Source organism: Bombus vancouverensis, chromosome 9 (assembly GCF_051014615.1).
Source record: "Bombus vancouverensis nearcticus chromosome 9, iyBomVanc1_principal, whole genome shotgun sequence".
Classification (NCBI taxonomy): domain Eukaryota; kingdom Metazoa; phylum Arthropoda; class Insecta; order Hymenoptera; family Apidae; genus Bombus; species Bombus vancouverensis.
In genome coordinates this window covers 14,769,456-14,788,054 of record NC_134919.1, presented here as the reverse complement: position 1 = coordinate 14,788,054, position 18,599 = coordinate 14,769,456, and the positions used below count along the sequence as shown (strand labels likewise).

The 18,599-nt window shown below is 32.8% G+C and overlaps 3 protein-coding genes across 7 annotated transcripts; 2 read left to right on the top strand and 1 right to left on the bottom strand.

Moving 5' to 3' along the window:
* The first annotated feature begins 28 nt into the window (after positions 1 to 28).
* Positions 29 to 9,038, top strand: LOC117158765 (serine/threonine-protein kinase ICK). Of its 4 annotated transcripts, none has more exons than XM_076621859.1 (10): positions 29 to 178; positions 3,703 to 3,955; positions 4,384 to 4,505; positions 4,578 to 4,790; positions 5,177 to 5,524; positions 5,854 to 6,018; positions 6,576 to 6,701; positions 6,816 to 7,085; positions 7,467 to 7,678; positions 7,807 to 9,038. In XM_076621859.1, the coding sequence occupies exons 2-10, from the start codon at positions 3,794 to 3,796 to the stop codon at positions 7,917 to 7,919; spliced, it is 1,731 nt and encodes a 576-aa protein (XP_076477974.1). In that variant the 5' UTR covers positions 29 to 178; positions 3,703 to 3,793; the 3' UTR covers positions 7,920 to 9,038. The 4 variants fall into 4 exon arrangements, with proteins under 4 accessions (XP_076477974.1, XP_033193895.1, XP_076477971.1 ...); XM_033338004.2 differs by having other exon boundaries at positions 6,813 to 7,085; XM_076621856.1 differs by lacking the exon at positions 29 to 178 and adding an exon at positions 1,807 to 1,944 and having other exon boundaries at positions 6,813 to 7,085.
* On the bottom strand, positions 8,438 to 14,674 carry Ent3 (equilibrative nucleoside transporter 3). The gene is made up of 10 exons (XM_033338001.2): positions 14,284 to 14,674; positions 13,345 to 13,499; positions 13,102 to 13,230; positions 12,955 to 13,029; positions 12,646 to 12,869; positions 12,469 to 12,580; positions 12,225 to 12,392; positions 11,950 to 12,137; positions 11,590 to 11,830; positions 8,438 to 11,510 (listed from the first exon to the last, which is right to left on the bottom strand). The coding sequence occupies exons 1-10, from the start codon at positions 14,451 to 14,453 to the stop codon at positions 11,125 to 11,127; spliced, it is 1,848 nt and encodes a 615-aa protein (XP_033193892.1). The 5' UTR covers positions 14,454 to 14,674; the 3' UTR covers positions 8,438 to 11,124.
* Positions 14,675 to 15,360: 686 nt separating this feature from the next.
* Wbp2 (WW domain binding protein 2) lies at positions 15,361 to 18,599 on the top strand. Of its 2 annotated transcripts, XM_033337992.2 has the most exons (6): positions 15,361 to 15,521; positions 15,796 to 16,130; positions 16,245 to 16,397; positions 16,520 to 16,714; positions 18,026 to 18,111; positions 18,203 to 18,599. In XM_033337992.2, the coding sequence occupies exons 1-6, from the start codon at positions 15,466 to 15,468 to the stop codon at positions 18,248 to 18,250; spliced, it is 873 nt and encodes a 290-aa protein (XP_033193883.1). In that variant the 5' UTR covers positions 15,361 to 15,465; the 3' UTR covers positions 18,251 to 18,599. The 2 variants fall into 2 exon arrangements, with proteins under 2 accessions (XP_033193883.1, XP_033193882.1); XM_033337991.2 differs by lacking the exons at positions 18,026 to 18,111; positions 18,203 to 18,599 and having other exon boundaries at positions 16,520 to 17,245.

Sequence of the window (18,599 nt, the reverse complement as noted above, 5' to 3'; positions counted from 1 at the left end):
CCAACGAATTATCACAATAGGGGTTAAAACAACCACCAATGGTACAAGTTTCAGTTAGTACTTGTAACCATGACTACACACGGTGAAGCATGGCCGCTCGATTAACAGTTTGCGAAGGAACATTGCGCAGAAAAGTAATCACGTACGTGGAATGTTGGTGAGCCAGATGGTTTTCGTCGTAAGTAAAAATTAAAATCATCATATTCGTTCGCGCTTTCTAAGTTACAGTGAATATTGAAATTCGAACGGACAACGTCTCCAATTCCTAACGCTTCCGGTAAAACTGCGATACGATAAACTTGAGCCGTTTGCTTAACTTTAGTCGTTTCGCCAGATTTCAAAACTTTTGAATTTTGTCCCACGTTCGCATTGAACGTAAAAATTTCCAAAGTAATCCTTTTATAAGTAAATTCAATATTTGAGGATTAAGAACGCGCAGTTAAATAATATATTAAAAATGTGCAAAATATATTAAAACAGGTGTTAATTATAGTACGATCCTACGTTGATTGATCGGTTTTGTTTTTTACGTGTTGGTTATTTCTATAATATTTTGTATATTGTATAATGTTAGCAGATATTGGCGAAGAATTGTAAACGATCGAATAGATTCAATTGATCGTGAATTTACCGAGATGAAATTTTTATTCTATTTAAATTCGACTTATCGCGTTCCATGTTATTCCACACTGTTCTTTAGTATTAATTGTTCTTGCATCAGTATTTCGCGTAACATTTTTCAATATGATTTTGAAATAAAAATATTGAATGTCGGGTAGCAAATGAATTACAATTAATCACTTATTAGTTCATTAATATTTATATCTTATTATTTAATCTGCTTAGATCCAGCGTTTTTTTTTTTATTATACAATAACAGGCTCGTGTAAATTACCCAGAACTTTGCTGTCAAGTTAATTAGAAATATATTGCTAATCGTAGAAAATGAGAAAGTAACGCTATAACTTTTGATAGAAGGTCAGAACTTGAGTAATGGCCTATTATACATACACTTAGCCGGTCTCTTGAATCGTAAGACCTAAGAAAATCTATATTCTCGCATGACTGACCCGTTACGAAAATTGTCCACATGCGAACGTAAGGAAAATGCTAATCTTGATGTTGGCCTGCGTTGTTCTCATCGAACAAAATCATTCTAAAACGTAATTGGGTTACCGTACCTTTTTTGGTCGAAACTACTCACGTATAATCTTAATTCTTGCAACATACAATCTTTTTATTTTGCAAAAATTTTAAATTCGAAATCTTTCAATTTCCGAGGTTTCAACGTTTTAAAATTCTCTAGTTGCCGATAGACTGCGGATTTATATGAATTGATATTTTTATGAATATAACTAAATGGATAGAACACGGTCAGAAATTTTGTTTGTCGCATTAAATATTACTACAGATAATACTGTACCTTGGATATTAATTTTTGCACATTACGCGTGCCTGTGCCTTCAAATTTTCCATAAATACGTAAAGACACAATCCGAAGTCCAGTTATAAAACAGCAATGATTGTTAGCGATTAACGATTTATATCATGCATTTAAAATTATCTATAATTTTTTTATCTTATTATTTTTTATTCGAATTGACGATAATGCTCCTTTACGTCAATTTTACATGTATTGACAAACGGACAAAAAATGTCACCAAATTATTTATTCATGTACTTAATTACACATTTATCCATATAAACGACGTATAAAGTACACGTGTCTTTAACAAAATATGCTCGTATATCTAAGAAGTAACAAGTGTCAATATTTCAAACTAAATGAAATTCAGTTAACAATTCAGTGCGATGGTACATGCCGGTACCGGCGTACCGTTTCATATTTTACGAGCTGTATATCAGCATTTTCTCGGTAACATTTCCGTTAGCGGTGAAACTTTAACTCCAACGACTTACAACAAGTGGTATAAGCTAGTTGAAGTGTGTACAGCTTTTCCTTCGATCAATTGCACGATTTTTCTCTAGTAAAGATTTTTCATGATCGTTCATTGTTGTTATTGTTATCTTCGATATCAAACAAATCGTGCCGATCATCACTGTGATATCGACGAATATCATTGAACAACGAGGACACATAAAAGTTAATCTCAAAACATAATAAACTTTTAGCAATTTTAACTATTATCTGACTAGCGATGTTATAAATAAACCTTATCAGATACAATAATTTACTCGTTATATAGAATTTTATTTCTCCAGGAAAAAAAAGATAAAAGAAAGAGGGAAATAACAGTTAATCTGATAAAATTCTCCTTTTTTCCTTTTCTCTATCGCAGATTATAAAAGGTAGACAAATAAATATTGATGAACACATAGATAGCTAATATATTAATTTCTATAACGTATAGATAACTAACAGAAAAATTAAGCCCAGTGTCTACGAGTAATCTGCTAGACACGACCAATGTGATCTACGTCGATGTTCAATTAACGAAGCGTACAGTAAGATACATTTTGTTTTGTCATTATTTTAAAATGTCGAGCGACGAGGAAGACGCTTCTTTTCTATATCGATACATTCGTTCGTAGCTGCAAGGATTACTGGCAATGTCCAGTCGTCGCGACGAAAACTTCTGTTGATTGTTTTTTCGTGAACAGGTGCACATTGCTTCGCAATGACCGCTGCATGCAAACGTACTTGCCATTATCGCTATCAACGAGTCTAATACGCATCTATGAAACGTCGCTACGTAGATAGCCTTGGTAGGGTCTTAATCTTTCTATTTCGGGTCATGTAATATGAAAAAGTCTTATTTCGAATTAGCGATGAATTAGTAATAATTCACTGACGATACGAAATCTGAGAGAAAGATAAGATAAATAAATTAATAATTTGATCAATCTAACCAAATACTTATCTATTATTTAAAAACATTTCTACAGGAAAAATGTGCGTTTCCGTTTGCTGAAAGGAACAGTAAAAGAACGCTTTGATTCTTTCTCGTGTTGCATAAGAGCCAGGTGAACGCAACTACATATTGACATCAAAGTCGCTTTGTTAATGAAGATTACGAAATGTCATAACAAATTCATAACAAATGAATATCCATTTTGTATAATTATATTACTTATCGAACGTTCTAATGGGCACTCTAATAAAGACATTAACTAACAATTCATGTAAATTTAAGTAGTTTTAGATAACTATTATAATGATTTAACGTACGTCATCTACTACGTACTATGCAAAAAGAATAATGATTATTGCTCGGCTATTGAGTTATTACTACATTGCATTATCATAATCCTTACGAGCTATCATTAGTGAAAATCACGTTATTATTATTATGATTGGGAATTTACCAAAATACATCTTTTCATTTTGGAGATCAATAAAGTCAAATAAGTTTAATAATCATGATCGATATTTATTATCGTTATGATCATTATTGAGCGGAAAGTAAAAAGATGATAATGTTCGTAGGTGTTATAAATAAGGATAAGATGATGAAACAAAATTCGCATGATATTTCACGCGTGCTTAATCGTTAAGGATTAAATTATTATTAATCATTAATAATATTATTAGGTACTAGTACTGCGAATGTGGAATTAGGAAAACAATCTGTCGAAATATTATTTCGATGGAAAATTCAATCTAAGAATTTAATTTCTTTGAAACTAATCTTGAATCAATTTCCTCAAGGTCATGAAAAAAAGTGGCAATTTTTGTTTTAGAAATTAATATGATGCATCCAGAGTACTTTGAGACAAACAATCAGTCCGCAAGCTGAAGAAATGTTGTAAACCTTCGACGATTCGAACATCGATGAAAATGAATCGATATATAACATTAAACCAATTAGGAGATGGAACATTCGGTTCCGTTGTTCTCGGGGAACGCATCGATACCGGGGAAAAGGTTGCCATAAAAAGAATGAAGAGGAAATATTATTCGTGGGAAGAGGCGATGAATTTGCGCGAAGTTAAAGTAATAAACAAAAAAAATAATTTATTTTATAGATCCTAGCAAGAGAATTCGTAATTTGATCTTATCGTTGGACTATGATGTTTGGCGCATTATACACAAAATTTAAAATTCTAAAAGTGTATTGAACGGAATATCGTATGCAGAAATTTGTAAGATATACAAAGTAGAGTATGCGTTGTAATTTTTAGCTTGTCTTCTTTTTTATCAATTGGCAAGTAAATCTATAAACTTGTATAAAAATTCATAGTCTAGATAATAAATCGTTCCTATAAATGTACGTGTTATTTTGCGAATTCTTAGATTCCATATATTCTTTGATTGTATCTAAAATTTATAACTATTTTATTCGCTGACGGAAATTAGTTATTAAAATAATTCCAGCTTTCAGAATGAAAAAGAAATTACTTAAATATTTTTCTCGTTTGCAGTCCTTGAAAAAACTTAGTCACGCGAATGTAGTCAAATTGAAGGAAGTAATTCGTGAAAACGACGTGTTGTATTTCGTCTTCGAATATATGAAGGAGAATCTTTACCAATTAATGAAGGACAGGTAAAAAAATTTTATTAAATTATCTATCCAACTTTTAACGAATTGGACTTTCGTAAATGTATTATGCAACAGGGACAAACTTTTCCCTGAGCCGGTAATCAAGAACATAGTGTATCAGGTGCTTCAAGGACTGGCGTTCATGCATAAACATGGCTTTTTCCACCGCGACATGAAACCTGAAAATTTATTATGTATGGGGCCAGAACTGGTGAAGATTGCTGATTTCGGCCTGGCCAGGGAAATACGTTCAAGGCCGCCTTACACGGATTACGTATCCACCAGATGGTAATATCTATTTACTCAAACATTCGTTTAATCAATAATTATTATTAGTACGTTCAATTAACAATAATCGCACGAACAATTGACAAAATTATATTTCTCATCCGTTGGACGACTTATTTAAAATGAATAAGAAAATTGTAAAGTGATTTTTAACGAATAATAACGGATGACATAATAAAGAAATTTTTTTAATCTCCCTTTAATCTTTTGAGTCAGAGAAGGACAATATCTTATCTTTCAGTTGTATCCGTACTTAAAATTAATACTATATATTAATATTTATAATATTAATATTTATAATAACGATAATAGAAACGAATATGAATTGAAATCCGTAAGAGAAACGAAGAATTTTCTTTCTAATTAATTTAAGGATCTCATTTCAGGTACAGAGCACCGGAAGTGCTGCTCCATTCCACGACTTACAACAGCCCGATCGACATTTGGGCGGTGGGTTGCATCATGGCCGAACTATACACGTTTCGGCCACTTTTCCCCGGGAAAAGCGAAATCGACGAAATCTTTAAAATATGTTCCGTCATTGGCACGCCGGAGAAGGATGATTGGCCAGACGGATATCAACTGGCTGCCGCTATGAATTTCAAGTTTCCAAACTTTTCTCGCACGTCGTTAACCGTTTTAATACCAAATGCTAGCCAAGAAGCAGTAATACTTATGGAAGATATGTTACAGTGGAATCCTATTAAAAGGCCTACAGCACAGCAATCCCTAAGGTAAAACTTTTACAAGTTACCTAGAGAATATCTGTATATTCGATTCATCCTGTAATGGATCAGCTAAATGGAACGGACAATTACAAAAATAATATTTCACCATTATTTGCTAGACTTTTATTTGTTGTACTTTTACTTTTAATTTTACTTATACTTTTTAACGGTTTATTAATAGTGTTTATTTTATTGTATTAGTGATAATTTTGTTTCAACAGATTTTTTCATACAACGATAAATTAGGCAGAAACTTATGTAATCTCATTTAGTTGATCCACCTTGTAGACTATAACAAGAAATAACTAATAGCCATTGAAATAATGCTTTTATAGGTATCCCTATTTCCAAACGAACATTCCGCGTATGATTAATAGTACAAAGATCGGTGTCACATCTCAACGAGATCTCGTTTTGAACAAAGTGAATCTTCCACCCCCTGTTCCTAAACCGTACAATTACGCCCAGCAAGAAGTACTCAGGACTTCGATGGAATCCAGGTGAATTGAATCGATATTTATATCTTTATACCTTAACATACGAAGGTAGAGTTACACAAGGATCTCGATACTTTTTGATCGAATTTGTCTTGAATTGATAAATGTCAAAAACACATTGCCAGCGATTTTCCAATATGTTTTTCTATATCAAAATTTAATTTCGACAAGTAAAAACAAAAAGTTTTTAAATTCGATTCTCTGGAAAACGAAGCATCCGATGCAATTTTGCTATTCTCGATTTCCGTTTTATCTTGAGGCATAGAATCTTCCTCTTAACTCATTTTATGTATTTGTTTCTTTCAATAAATGAAGTGACGAGCATAAAGTGCGTCATAGTTGTCGTAAGTTGCGAAACTTACGATTCCTGATAGTATTCTTATGAACTTATGAATCACTATGAGAAAATCGTTATGATACGAAATAATTAACATAATGTTGAGAAAAACCTCCATCAAGGACTCGGTTTTGATAAAGAATATCGATAGTTCTAATTTCATATGTTAAGAGCTATGAAATCGACGTTTAAAAATATCAAACGAGCTTGCACTTAATTACAGAGCACAAGAGAAAATGATGCAGCAGCAGCAACAGCAAACGATACTACCTTTGTTGAACCATAATAGTTACATGCGCGAAAGCAATCCCCAAAAATTGGACGAGGACGAGTTTGCCGAGCTCTTGGGGTGCGTTGCTCGAATTTCCTAAATCGAAAAGCTGCGTATTAAGTAGGAATCCTCCCTGCGTACCGCGATACAACTCTATATAAAATCTAATCCTTGAATTGTCCACGTCAGTAGCAAGATCATTCCTGAGAACGTGAACGCAAAGCTAGTCCCAGAACGACTATACAAAGAGAACCGTGCCAATTGGAATGCCAATTATTTGCCAGAGAACACGCAGCAGAGCAACGGGAACTGGGTGCTGCCAGCTTGGAACGAGCCATCGACCATCAATTGGAATCAGTTGCAGCCATCAAACGTGAAGAATGGTCGAAAAGCATCGGGGAAGCAACATTACATCGCTGTGGCTCGATACGTCGCTGGTCCAAGTGCGAGTTTAGCGTCCAGGTATCGAATGTTTCGAGATCTACTAAAGCAAATCCTGATCCCTTGCTTGCTGACGATACTGGGATGTACGTTGCTGTATTGTATGATCTGGGAAAACGAGCTTCGCAAATGTTTCACGTGTCTGGATACGATAGGATATTTTTTTTGAGATTATTTCTTTTATTTACTCGTAATGCTGTTTAATGGACATGACTGATTTTCGAGAATCCTTTTCTCAGACTGGATTTTTTTTTATACTTTGTACACTATCCGCCTTCCATTGTAAATCAAAAGATGTTCAATAAATTAAATCGATGAATTCCTGAGATTCAAGTTTTTAATCGATTTATTTTAACCGAGGTTTCGTCTAATGATTTCTCGTTTTCTTTTTTATTTTTGAAGAAACGGTGACTCCGACCCGAACAGGCCTAGATTAATACGGAACCTGGTTGGTCAACCGATGGAAAAGTACGAAGAATTCACCGATTCCTTCTGGGTACCTAAGAACTCTGTCGAGAATCAGACGAGACAATATTATATTCCACGAAATCGATACCTCACCGATCAAACTTTAAGGTTGCCTTATCCCAGCGTTTATGGTACACAGAATATCAGTAAGTATTCTTAACCTTGTCCATTTTTTAAGACAAATATTTCTTCTACATTTGGTCAGATACTTTCAACGTTGATCATTGAATCTCGGTTATTAATGTATTACTATTAACAATTATGGGTTCGATAGAAAATACAAACAAAGGAACACATCAACCAATCGCATACGGAACTGTGCTGAACACAAAAGGCAGCGGAAGTCTTCATGGTCGAACAGACTGGGCTGCTAAGTATCTCAAATGACTGTTTGAAAACTATGCGTACATTTAACTTAGCGTATTCAATTTATTTAACTGTGATAGAATGGCGTTTACCATTTCATTCCACTGTAAAGGAAACATAAAGGTTTGACGGTCTTTAAGGGCATAATCACTTTGCTGATTAATCATTTTTTAAGCCGCTATAGTGATTATACTCTTAAACCGGCTTGGTTAATATCTAATGAACCGGCCTTAGCTTATTGTAATAGGTAGGGAAAATCTGAAAAAAAAGAGATTTGTATCACTTAAATTTGTTAACAAATATTATTGCGAATTATTACCAATTAAGTGACAGTATTTTGATAATACGTATAGCATTCAGTACATTAATTTGTCCCCTTCTTTTTTTAGTAAAGGAAAGAAAAAAAGCGAGATCGATTAATTGATGTAAGGGAAACTAATATAGGAGACAGTATCGATTAATGATAGTGATCAAGAGTGTAATGTTTGATTCGTAAAGAGTATTATACTTGGATAAGATATATTAAAGAATATAATATATATATATATATACATATTTATTATTTGTACATGTTATTAATTACGATGTGGAGTAACTTCTAATACGTAGAAGACTAATGTAAAAATTGATCACATCTGCCCTTCTTTGTATACGTACTCTTTTAACGAGTATATATATATATTAAAGGCTGTACAGAATATTACTCCATGTCGTATCTGACATACGGATAGTTACATTTTAATGAAAAATATGATTATCAAACAAAAGGACTCTCCGTATTTTCTACACACAATCGTTTAAGAAGCATTCTTATACTGTACACTCATAATCATACCTCATCACTCATTTCATAATTCTATTACGATTTTTTTTAGTAATCCTCGTATAAATTCCCCTAATTACGTTCGACCTTTGGAGTATCTTTCTCCCACGTGCATTTTTTTTTCTTTTCATCTCTTTTCTCTGACATAGGTTTTAGCAGATATATCATGGAACTTATATTGCAAGTTTACGATACTAATGAAAGGGCAATAAAAAATATACCGTAGTCGCTTAACGAACCACTAAAATATCTTTTCTCGCCTACGATGCGATTGTAAAACTGGAATTCATCTCATAAAAAAATATCTCAGAAAGGAACGTGCTGTGTTTTCGTTTTTTCCCTGTACTGAAGATCCCCCAACACTTTTCTCAAATTTTCCTATTCGATAAATTTTCAAAACCCCACTCCATATCTCAATATGTTGAGAGTAAAGATATACACATGACATGTATGTAACGACTTGTCGGTTTTCCGCGAATCTTAACAATCTTACTCCAGTCACTTACTGAGTCTGAAAAAGGTGTCGACGTTTTGTGCATCCGGATTGCGATCGGATAAAACAAACCATCGTACAAGAGAAATTGTGATAGAATCGATGATACGAATCGAAGATTGATATGATTAATTTGCATTACCTCGAATTTGCGTGTGTATGGGTATGTATAGACAATTCTTACGTGTGCATGTTTTACGTGTAATCCCGGGTTCATGTGTGTGTTGTATGTTGTGTGTTTGTGTGTGTGTGTGTGTATGTATGCTTCATCTCTAAACGATTTCTAGATATATCTTGAATATATGAAATACAACTGTAAGCTGTTTGGATGGGTGGTACATTTGGTGAATATTACGCATATACATTTATCTATTAAGATTTAATCTTTTATACTTTGAAGTGTAATCCATCGTTGGAACGTTCGTAAAAATGCTTCCGAGCTTTAAATTGTCGGTTAAGTCCATTTAATTCACGAGCTTGGATGAGCTTCATTATGTGATTTAATATAAAACAAACGTTAAGAAAGAAATAGTGAAAAGAATTCTGGTAAAGAATCTACCCTTTCTTCTCTTTTTTAATTATACGTTTAACTTCTATATGAGAACGCGTGAAAATATGATCTTTTGCAGAGTGTACCTATCCAGTGTGTAAAGTTTCATTCAGTGGCTACAAAGATTGAGAATATTTGATTATAAACCTTTCCAGGCAACAATATGGATATGTTTCTGGGCGTATTAACTTAGGTAAAAAACTACGCGCTCGAAAAAAACACATGCTTTTCTTCTTTTCTTCTTTTTTCATCGTTTTCTTCGTTTCATACGGAAGAATGTTGTAAGTATATATATCTTACATTTATAATTATTAACTATTCACGCAGACATATAACAATCTCTTACAGAATATACTTGCACGATAACTAGATCGCGTAAATTTGCTACGTCTCAACCATTGATCTAACAAGTGCAGTGCTCAGAACTACCAGGAAGGACTTTGAATATCGTTTGGATATAATTTTCCTCTTTTTCGTGTCGTTCCGGACAGTTCTAGGATTAACATAAAGTTAACAAGTTTTAAATTAGAAAACAACTCATCGAAGGATATGATTTAATCCTTAAATGATACGAAGTCAAATACTATTTTCAGTAGCAGATTCTTCTTTTTTATCTAGACAGAAACTTTAAGAGAAATATTATTTTCTTAATTCTTAAAATTACCTAAATAAATAAAGGAACACTATGAGTTAACGCATTAGGATTGTCTCTGTCGAGTTACGATTATTCGTCATCATATTATTTAAGGATTAAAAAGATCTTTTGCTCTCCTTCTCACGTGCAACAAATTTTACAGCTATATATTTGAATCTTTTTTTTTTGCGTTTAACAATAAAATTTAATAAGTAGACGGCTATAAAATTAGCCACAATTATATAAAAGACACAATAATATCATCGAAGAAGACTTTTAAAGCTTTTTTCTGGCTTAATTATTCTACAGGAGTTAAAAAGAAGTATTTATTCGACGTAATGTGGATACAACATTACTCCGTGTTTGTTTTATTGACTCCTGATCACTCTTTTTGTTAAAAATATCCTTTACTCGTTAATAAATTCCGGTAAAAACTCGAGTAAATAATTACTGCAATATTTACGAAATCATAAGGATCGAGAATTCGAATTTTTGTGTGTGTGTTCAATCTGGCGATTTTAACTATCGTTCTGTGGAATCAAAATCTCTTTAACATTTTACAAATTTATCGGTATCATTTTGTACGGGAAATACTGCGATAATTCAAACGAATAAATAATTATAATCTACAAATCAATAAATAAGATTCTACATCATAATAAATTATTTGAATAAATTTATTTAGATAGAGCACCAGATTCAACACAGCACACAAACGTGCGTATCCTAGTGTTGTAAAATTGCATTATTAACTGAAGCGGTAACGTTAACAAACATCTTCGGGGATATAGTCGTGGATGTTTCCATCACACCAGTAGTTAATGTACTAACGGTAGTATTATTAGACATCAAAGTGGATGTTAAAACAGTTGACAAGACAGTTACAGTAGTTTTTACCTTTGGTGTAACGTTTTCTAACGTGGGTAATGCGGAAGACATAATAGTTGTCAAAATGCTTGGTGTTGTATTATTAAGTGGCATTACTGATGGATTTAATGCATTAAAGCATACATCTTTCGACTGGACTGGTAGCTCGAAACGAGTATCCAGTATGTATGCGAATAACGAGCCTACTGTCAAACCTGTAGTATACGACAAAGTCATAATATTCCCTAAAAAGATACAGTAACGTTATAAGAAATGAGTCATCATCGTAAATGAAAATTTAAATATACGTATAGTATATAATACCTGCTAATTCACGATGTCCCTCCGGTACTTTGGTAGGTGCCTGCATCATTGGTACCGATCCAACGATACCATTTGTCACGCCAAGCAAGCAAGAAAGTAGCAATGGATATCCCTCTCCAGAAAATATTGGAGTACTTCTAGGTAATGCACAAAGTAGAAATAAAGGAATCAATATAACTCGAACACTCGCAAATGATAGTAACTGGGTACGTTTCCAATCATAAGGAATCAAAGCAAGTATCTGAAATATTAAATAACAAGATATCCATATGCGCGCAACTGTTAAATTTTTAAACTGTTGAATTTTAGGTGAATGTATATTCAGCGAATATATATTCGAGACATTAAAATTCTTTATACCTTGCCCAATACATCAGAAGCATTAAACGCTGTCATCAAAATTACCGGCATCCATGATCCAAGCTCACAAGAAATAATTTCTGACATAATTCCAGGGTACAAACAAAGTGTTACAAAGTATGCTAGACCAATACTAGCCATATATGGGCATATTATCTTTGCTACTTCAAGTCTTGCAAGAAAACCCTCTTAAAAAATATCATATATGTTAGTTTTTCGTGAAGAAAAATTAATTTTATGGTATAATAAAAACGTAGAATTAAAGAATATGGTACTTTTGATTTCAGACCACGGTTTACTAGTTTGAGTTCCATACGTTCCCCTCATAACAACTACATCTTCAACTTTGTATGTAGGACCAGCGCTACCAGGAGGATTTCCTGATGGCGCGCCAGGTTCATATACTGGGTTACTGAATGAGAATGGTGAATACTGATTTGTTCCTAAAAATAAAAACTATTGATTTATTACCACAAATAAATGTTATTCGACGCACTAGAAATAAATTGTAATTTTTACCATTTAGCTCGGTGTTTCCACTTGCAGATTCATTTCCTAAAGGACTAGTCTGAATCTTTAGAACCCCATACTGACCTTTCGAAGGGTCCCCGACCTGATCCAATGGATCCATCTATTCACAAAATACATTTAATATTATTTAATTAAAATTGTTGGTTGATAATAATTGATACGTACCAAACCAACATCTTCCGTCGGTTCTAATGTAATTCGATTTCTTTCTTGACATAATGTTATATAAAACTGCACGAAATCAGTCTTGCGAACTTTTTGGTTTAGTAAGAAGCACATTAGAATCGTGCTATTCGATAAAACGAAAAACATGGATGTGTTGCTACGTTCATCGTCAAGCAAAGACTTTGTTAATATTCGATTGATTGATACCCAAAGGCCAGCAATGCCTGCAAGAAAATACATGTTTTTTTTTTAATATTTCGTCAATTCGATACTTTAGACAAAACAATTATTTGAGTGTTTATTTCTCACTTTCTCCAATCATCACCGCCTGCGTGTATCGACTGGGAAGCATGGAAGTGTATCCGTAAAAGCTCGATTGTTGAACTAATTAAAAAATAGCAATTTTAATATAAAATGTGAATTTTCATGGGATTCATGACACAAAGCATTCTTTACCGGTACAGCCCAGCGATACTATTGCAACGACGACTAAATTAATCGTGTAAGAAGTAGCCACGTTAAAAGGCTCCCACCAGATCTCGGAAATCACAACAAAATTTAAGGTGACGAAGGCTACCAGATATCCTACAATTCATATTAGCGTATTAAATAATAGCATATTTTCATACAAAATGTTTTTTTCATGTTTTTAATACAAAAATGTTAACTGTTAAATGTTAACTGACTGTTAATTCTTACCAAATGTTATCCGTGTGTTTAGGGACAATGTTTCGATCAAAATATTATTTGCAAAAACCGCGAAAAAGGCCATGATAATGTAGACAACTGACATATCGAATATTACAGTAGTTCCGGGATACCTCGCTTGAAAAAAGTCCACCGCTATGATGAAACTGTAAGAAACAGAAACATCGACGTTACGTTCCATGAATAATAAACTCACCTAATTAATATTTTTTATTAGGAATATCTTTTACTAACAATCTACTACTAAGTATAGCCATGCAATATTCTCATATGACCATCCCTGAGATCATTGATCGATTTTCAACAAGCATTTACGATCTAGAGTCACTATTAAAAGTACAGTGGATCTTCATGCAATATTCCGCGTTATACGAATCGTTCTTTGATATCAGCTATACCAGTATACGAGGATAAGAGATAAATTTTTATATCCTTTATAACCATTAGCTTCCCTATATATAAATACGGTGGCTACAAAAAGTATTTGCATAACATTGTATTTATCATAGCATTTATAAATAAATTAAACAGATCCAAGTACATTACATTTCGTATCATTTAGCAGCATGTTTACATGATTACACAAATTTGATGCTATGGAAATGAAGTACATAAAATCTGTTAAAGAAAAATTCTTCATTGCAAAAAAAGAAAGTTCAAATATTTTTTCTAGCCGCTATATACAGCTTATCGCGCTTCACGAGTATTGTCACGATCTTCTCATCGCGTTATACGAATCAGCGTTATGCAAGTCCACTGTATATCAAAACATCAGGTATACATGGTTTTGGTGTTCGACATAAGCATGCACAAGCGTATACCGTAAGTTCGATTTTACTTTCAAGAAAAGATCGTAAATTAAAGATACAGAGGTCTTTGACACTCGATTGCCGACACACGGAGGAATATAGTGTCTGATTGCGGCGTGACCTGTTGTACGGCAAGAGGAATCCTATGCCGCCAAGTATAAGGGCGAAGTAGATGAAGTTGCATTTGTCAACAGGCGGTGACAGATGAGTGAATCCATTGGAAAATTTGAATTCGTTCATGCCCCTCGCCTTCCCTAACTGCACGTAGCCCCGGCTCAAATTTTCATCCATGTCTGCCGTGATCGACGCGTATTAAGAATGAGAAAAACAGTAATCAATTAGCCGTTGAACTGTTTTATGATTTCATTGTTTTCGGAAGAATTTCAACTGGGCGGCTTTTACTAAAAAAGAACCGTCTGATTCCACTACACCATGCACTTCCTGCCAATCGGTTAATTGCACCTGATCACTGCCTTATTTATTTCTTTACGCGTAGTACAGACGTGATTGTCTTCGTGCACTGGCGCATGCTTTGAAAATTTGCGGCATTGATTTCTGCGTGCGCACTTGCGTCTCTAACCCCCGTGTTACCGCGAATTTTGAATATAGGAATTTAAACTTTTTTCATTTCAACACTTTGGGTTAAATCATGACGATGTTTCAACTCGGAAAGCACTATTGATGTCCCCATATAAATCTTTGGAGAATTTCCAGCCATAGACCTTGTAAATTCCCATATAAAATAATTATTTGGTATTAAGCATTTAGTTCCACGAATGCTTTTGAGTCTGAGTAGATATGCTACAAAATATCGATTTAAATAAGGCAAGAATCGTTTCAGAACACAAGTATCGAGAGATATGGTTCCCCTTATTTTTCATATTAGTTTCTAGAGTAAACATAAATTGTAAATGAAGTATATCCTCGAGACATATATACGAAAATGTATACGCGTTTCAATTCTGCTTTAGCGCTAAGGTATTGCATCAATTTGTTATAATCATATTTTAGTATAGGTTTGCATATATATATGTAATACTTTATGCATGTTTAAATTTTTATCAGTTAGTAAAGTATTTTGAACAATATCATCAAAAATATTTTAATTGAGAAAGATGATTACGCATTTATGTGAAATATAAGTTCACCATATACGTATTGTGCGCATATATATATCGTTAGATATATTGTATTGAGATAAGTGCGCGTGCGCACTGCGCCATACTTATCACTTATGAATCAGCTGATGAAGGAAGATTGTTGCTGGAAATTTCAACAGTATTGGAGAAAACGTTAAAAAAATATGTCGTTAAATACAGCGCACGCTAACGGGGGCGTTCTAATACACGCCGGAGAATGGTAAGTTATAAAATATGTTAGCAACTTTTGATAATGTGATCGTTGTTTCACATGTTCTTGCTTATGACGTTTTTACAACGTAGTTATCGTCGTGGCCTTCCGAATGTAACTTCCTTTTTATCAATAATCGTTTCTCTGAATAATGATTACTACATCAAAGATATATCAAATATTTGCAGTAAAATTGTTAGAATTAATACAAATCATCGTCATTTCAGTTCTTTCTATATTATACTAAGTACGATATAAACAAATAAAATCTTTATTTATTTAGCATATTATTATTTTGTGACAATGTCACAATGGAATTCCATGGACCAGAACAAGTGGAATTTGCTGGTACCAAATATGGTAGATTATACCTGACCACCCATCGAATGATTTTTAATGCCAAAGATCTCAAAGAAAGGATGCAGTCATTTAGTTTTCCTTTTATAACACTATGTGATGTTGAAATAGAACAGCCAATATTTGGTGCTAATTACATCAAAGGTAAATGCCGTGCTCAACCAAATGGCAATTGGATTGGAGAATGCAAGTTCAAGTTGCATTTCAAAAGTGGTGGTGCAATAGAATTTGGTCAAGCTATGTTAAGAGCAGCAGCAATGGGTAAGTTCGTTATAATTAGTTATCTTAACAGGTATAAACTTTAATAATTCTCTCTTATTGTCTGTCTATGAACATTACGATGCTTTGTATATAACTGTTTTTACCTATTTGTAGCTCAGCGTAATGGACCTGCAAATGATGCTCCACCACCATACCAACCACCAACATCAAATTGGTACGCAGCTCCACCACCTGCTTACCAAGCAACACAGACTGGCTATTATGGGTGGCTTCCACAAAATGATGCATTTTCACATACTCCACCAGGTTAAACATCTATTTTTCTCTAAGATTTTTTCAATGTAATAAAAACCTTATTAGTTTTCTTACAATTAGCACAATTTTAATGTTTTATACACACATAAGGAATGTAAATTTATATTGTATAGCAAACAGTGTATATATGACGGATATGCCACCACCGTATCCTGGTATAAATACACCTTATCAAGGATATGCAAATGCACCGCCACAAGGTGCATGGGGCACTTCCAGTCAACAACCTAATTGGACACCACCTCAACAAAATGGAGCACCTGGGTGGGCTAATCCAAGTTATAATGCCCAACCAATGTCCCAAGCAGGTGCGTATCCGAACTATGGACAGCCAGCATATAACAGTTATCCACAAAATCCTCCACCATATACTCCATATTCTCAAGGTAATAATTATACACAGTCTGGCTATTACCCACAACAAAATCCTTACAATCCATACCCATCTAATTACTAATTATTAAACATATGAGGCTACATGTTTTGTGTATGCATGTTTGTATCATACTTTATCTGAATAATGGCCAAATTTTCGAAAGTCTTTAAAATAAATTATAATAAATGAAAGATAAAAAAATATTAAAGTTAGTATATTAAAAGTGCAAAGAAGGAACATATGAATAAACTTGTATCTTATACTATTCTTTATGACATGAGGATCATATGATATAATACATACACATAACAGTGAATATCAAATTATTTTTAAATATTTGTTTTTTATCAATTATTATTGTATATTAAAGTATTATATTTTTGCTGCTTCGATCATATATAGCTTTGTGATGATCATTATAATACAAGAACATATTATGTTATTAAAATTTAGCCAAATATAACTTGCTGTTTTTATTTAAACCCACCAATTTGAAATATTGCTTTATTATAAAAATCGTATATATTTCATTTGTAAAATAATCGAACAATAATACTATAGTTTTTATTTCACTTGAAAAACTTTAAGTATTAAATATTATGCAACATTATTGCACAACAGGTTTGGTTGACCTGCAGTAAGGTTGACTTTCACTATGCTCAGTTATTATCACATAGTTGTCAGAGATAGTTCAAAAATACGCGAGTGTTATTATCGCTCGTTAATTATTTTTTATTTGTTTATTCGTTACTGTAAATTATCAAAACAGTATATCAATCGTTAATTTTGTTTCTTTTTTGTTAAAATAACACTAGGAAGAATATAGATTTTTAGCATATTCAATGACTCATTCAACCAAAGTGTCCTTTCACAAAATATTGCTACTCTATTACTGTTTGAAAAATTGTGTTAATTTATTAATTTTTTAAACAAACTATCTCAAGATCCATGTGAAAATATTGAAAGTGATTTGCTTTATGATTTTATCTACATGATAAAATTTATCAATACTGTTATAAAATAAATAAAATTCTTAAAATCATAGAAAGACCAAACTACGAAATATTTAAAAAATCAATTTGTCTCAATATTTTTTATAAAAATCAAAAATGCCAGATCAATTTAAATTTACTACTTCAAATATGTACAAATGTATGTGACTTATCATAAATTTAAATATATTTTCAAATAAAAATTTAATGTTTTTGTTATATAAGTGTTTTATTCCTTTTATCATTTACAGATGCAAAAGCAGCAGAAGCTGCTCAAAGTGCATATTATGATCCAAACAGACCCCAGTGCGCCTATGTTCCACCTCCTGCATACTATGTAAGTAGAACATTCATTATATAATTTCTAAATATTATCTGGGAATCAAAAATTAATACTACAAATAAATGTTCCTTTGTATATATCTTAGGAAAGTCCACCAAGTTTTCAACAGGCAACAGAGAAAAAGGATCAGTAGAAATGCAACCTTGAAGTCTGAAAATGATGATGTAACATCAGCATTGTTCAATTAGTATTATATGTATGATATGCTGTATTGCATAGCAACAGGTATATGCATTCCACTTTAGGTTCTGATATATGTCGTTTTGGTGTGTGTAATTAAATGAAACAATATTTCTATCTTTCCTATGCTATCCACAATTTTTAAATATAACACGATATATTGTACTTTTATGCTTCAAAGTTTGCGAGTATTTATACTTGCAATGTCAAACTGTATAAACGATTTATAAAAAAAAATTCTATCGCGTTGTGTTTTATGCAATTAAATGAATATATAAAATAAAAGTTGCTATATATGAGTA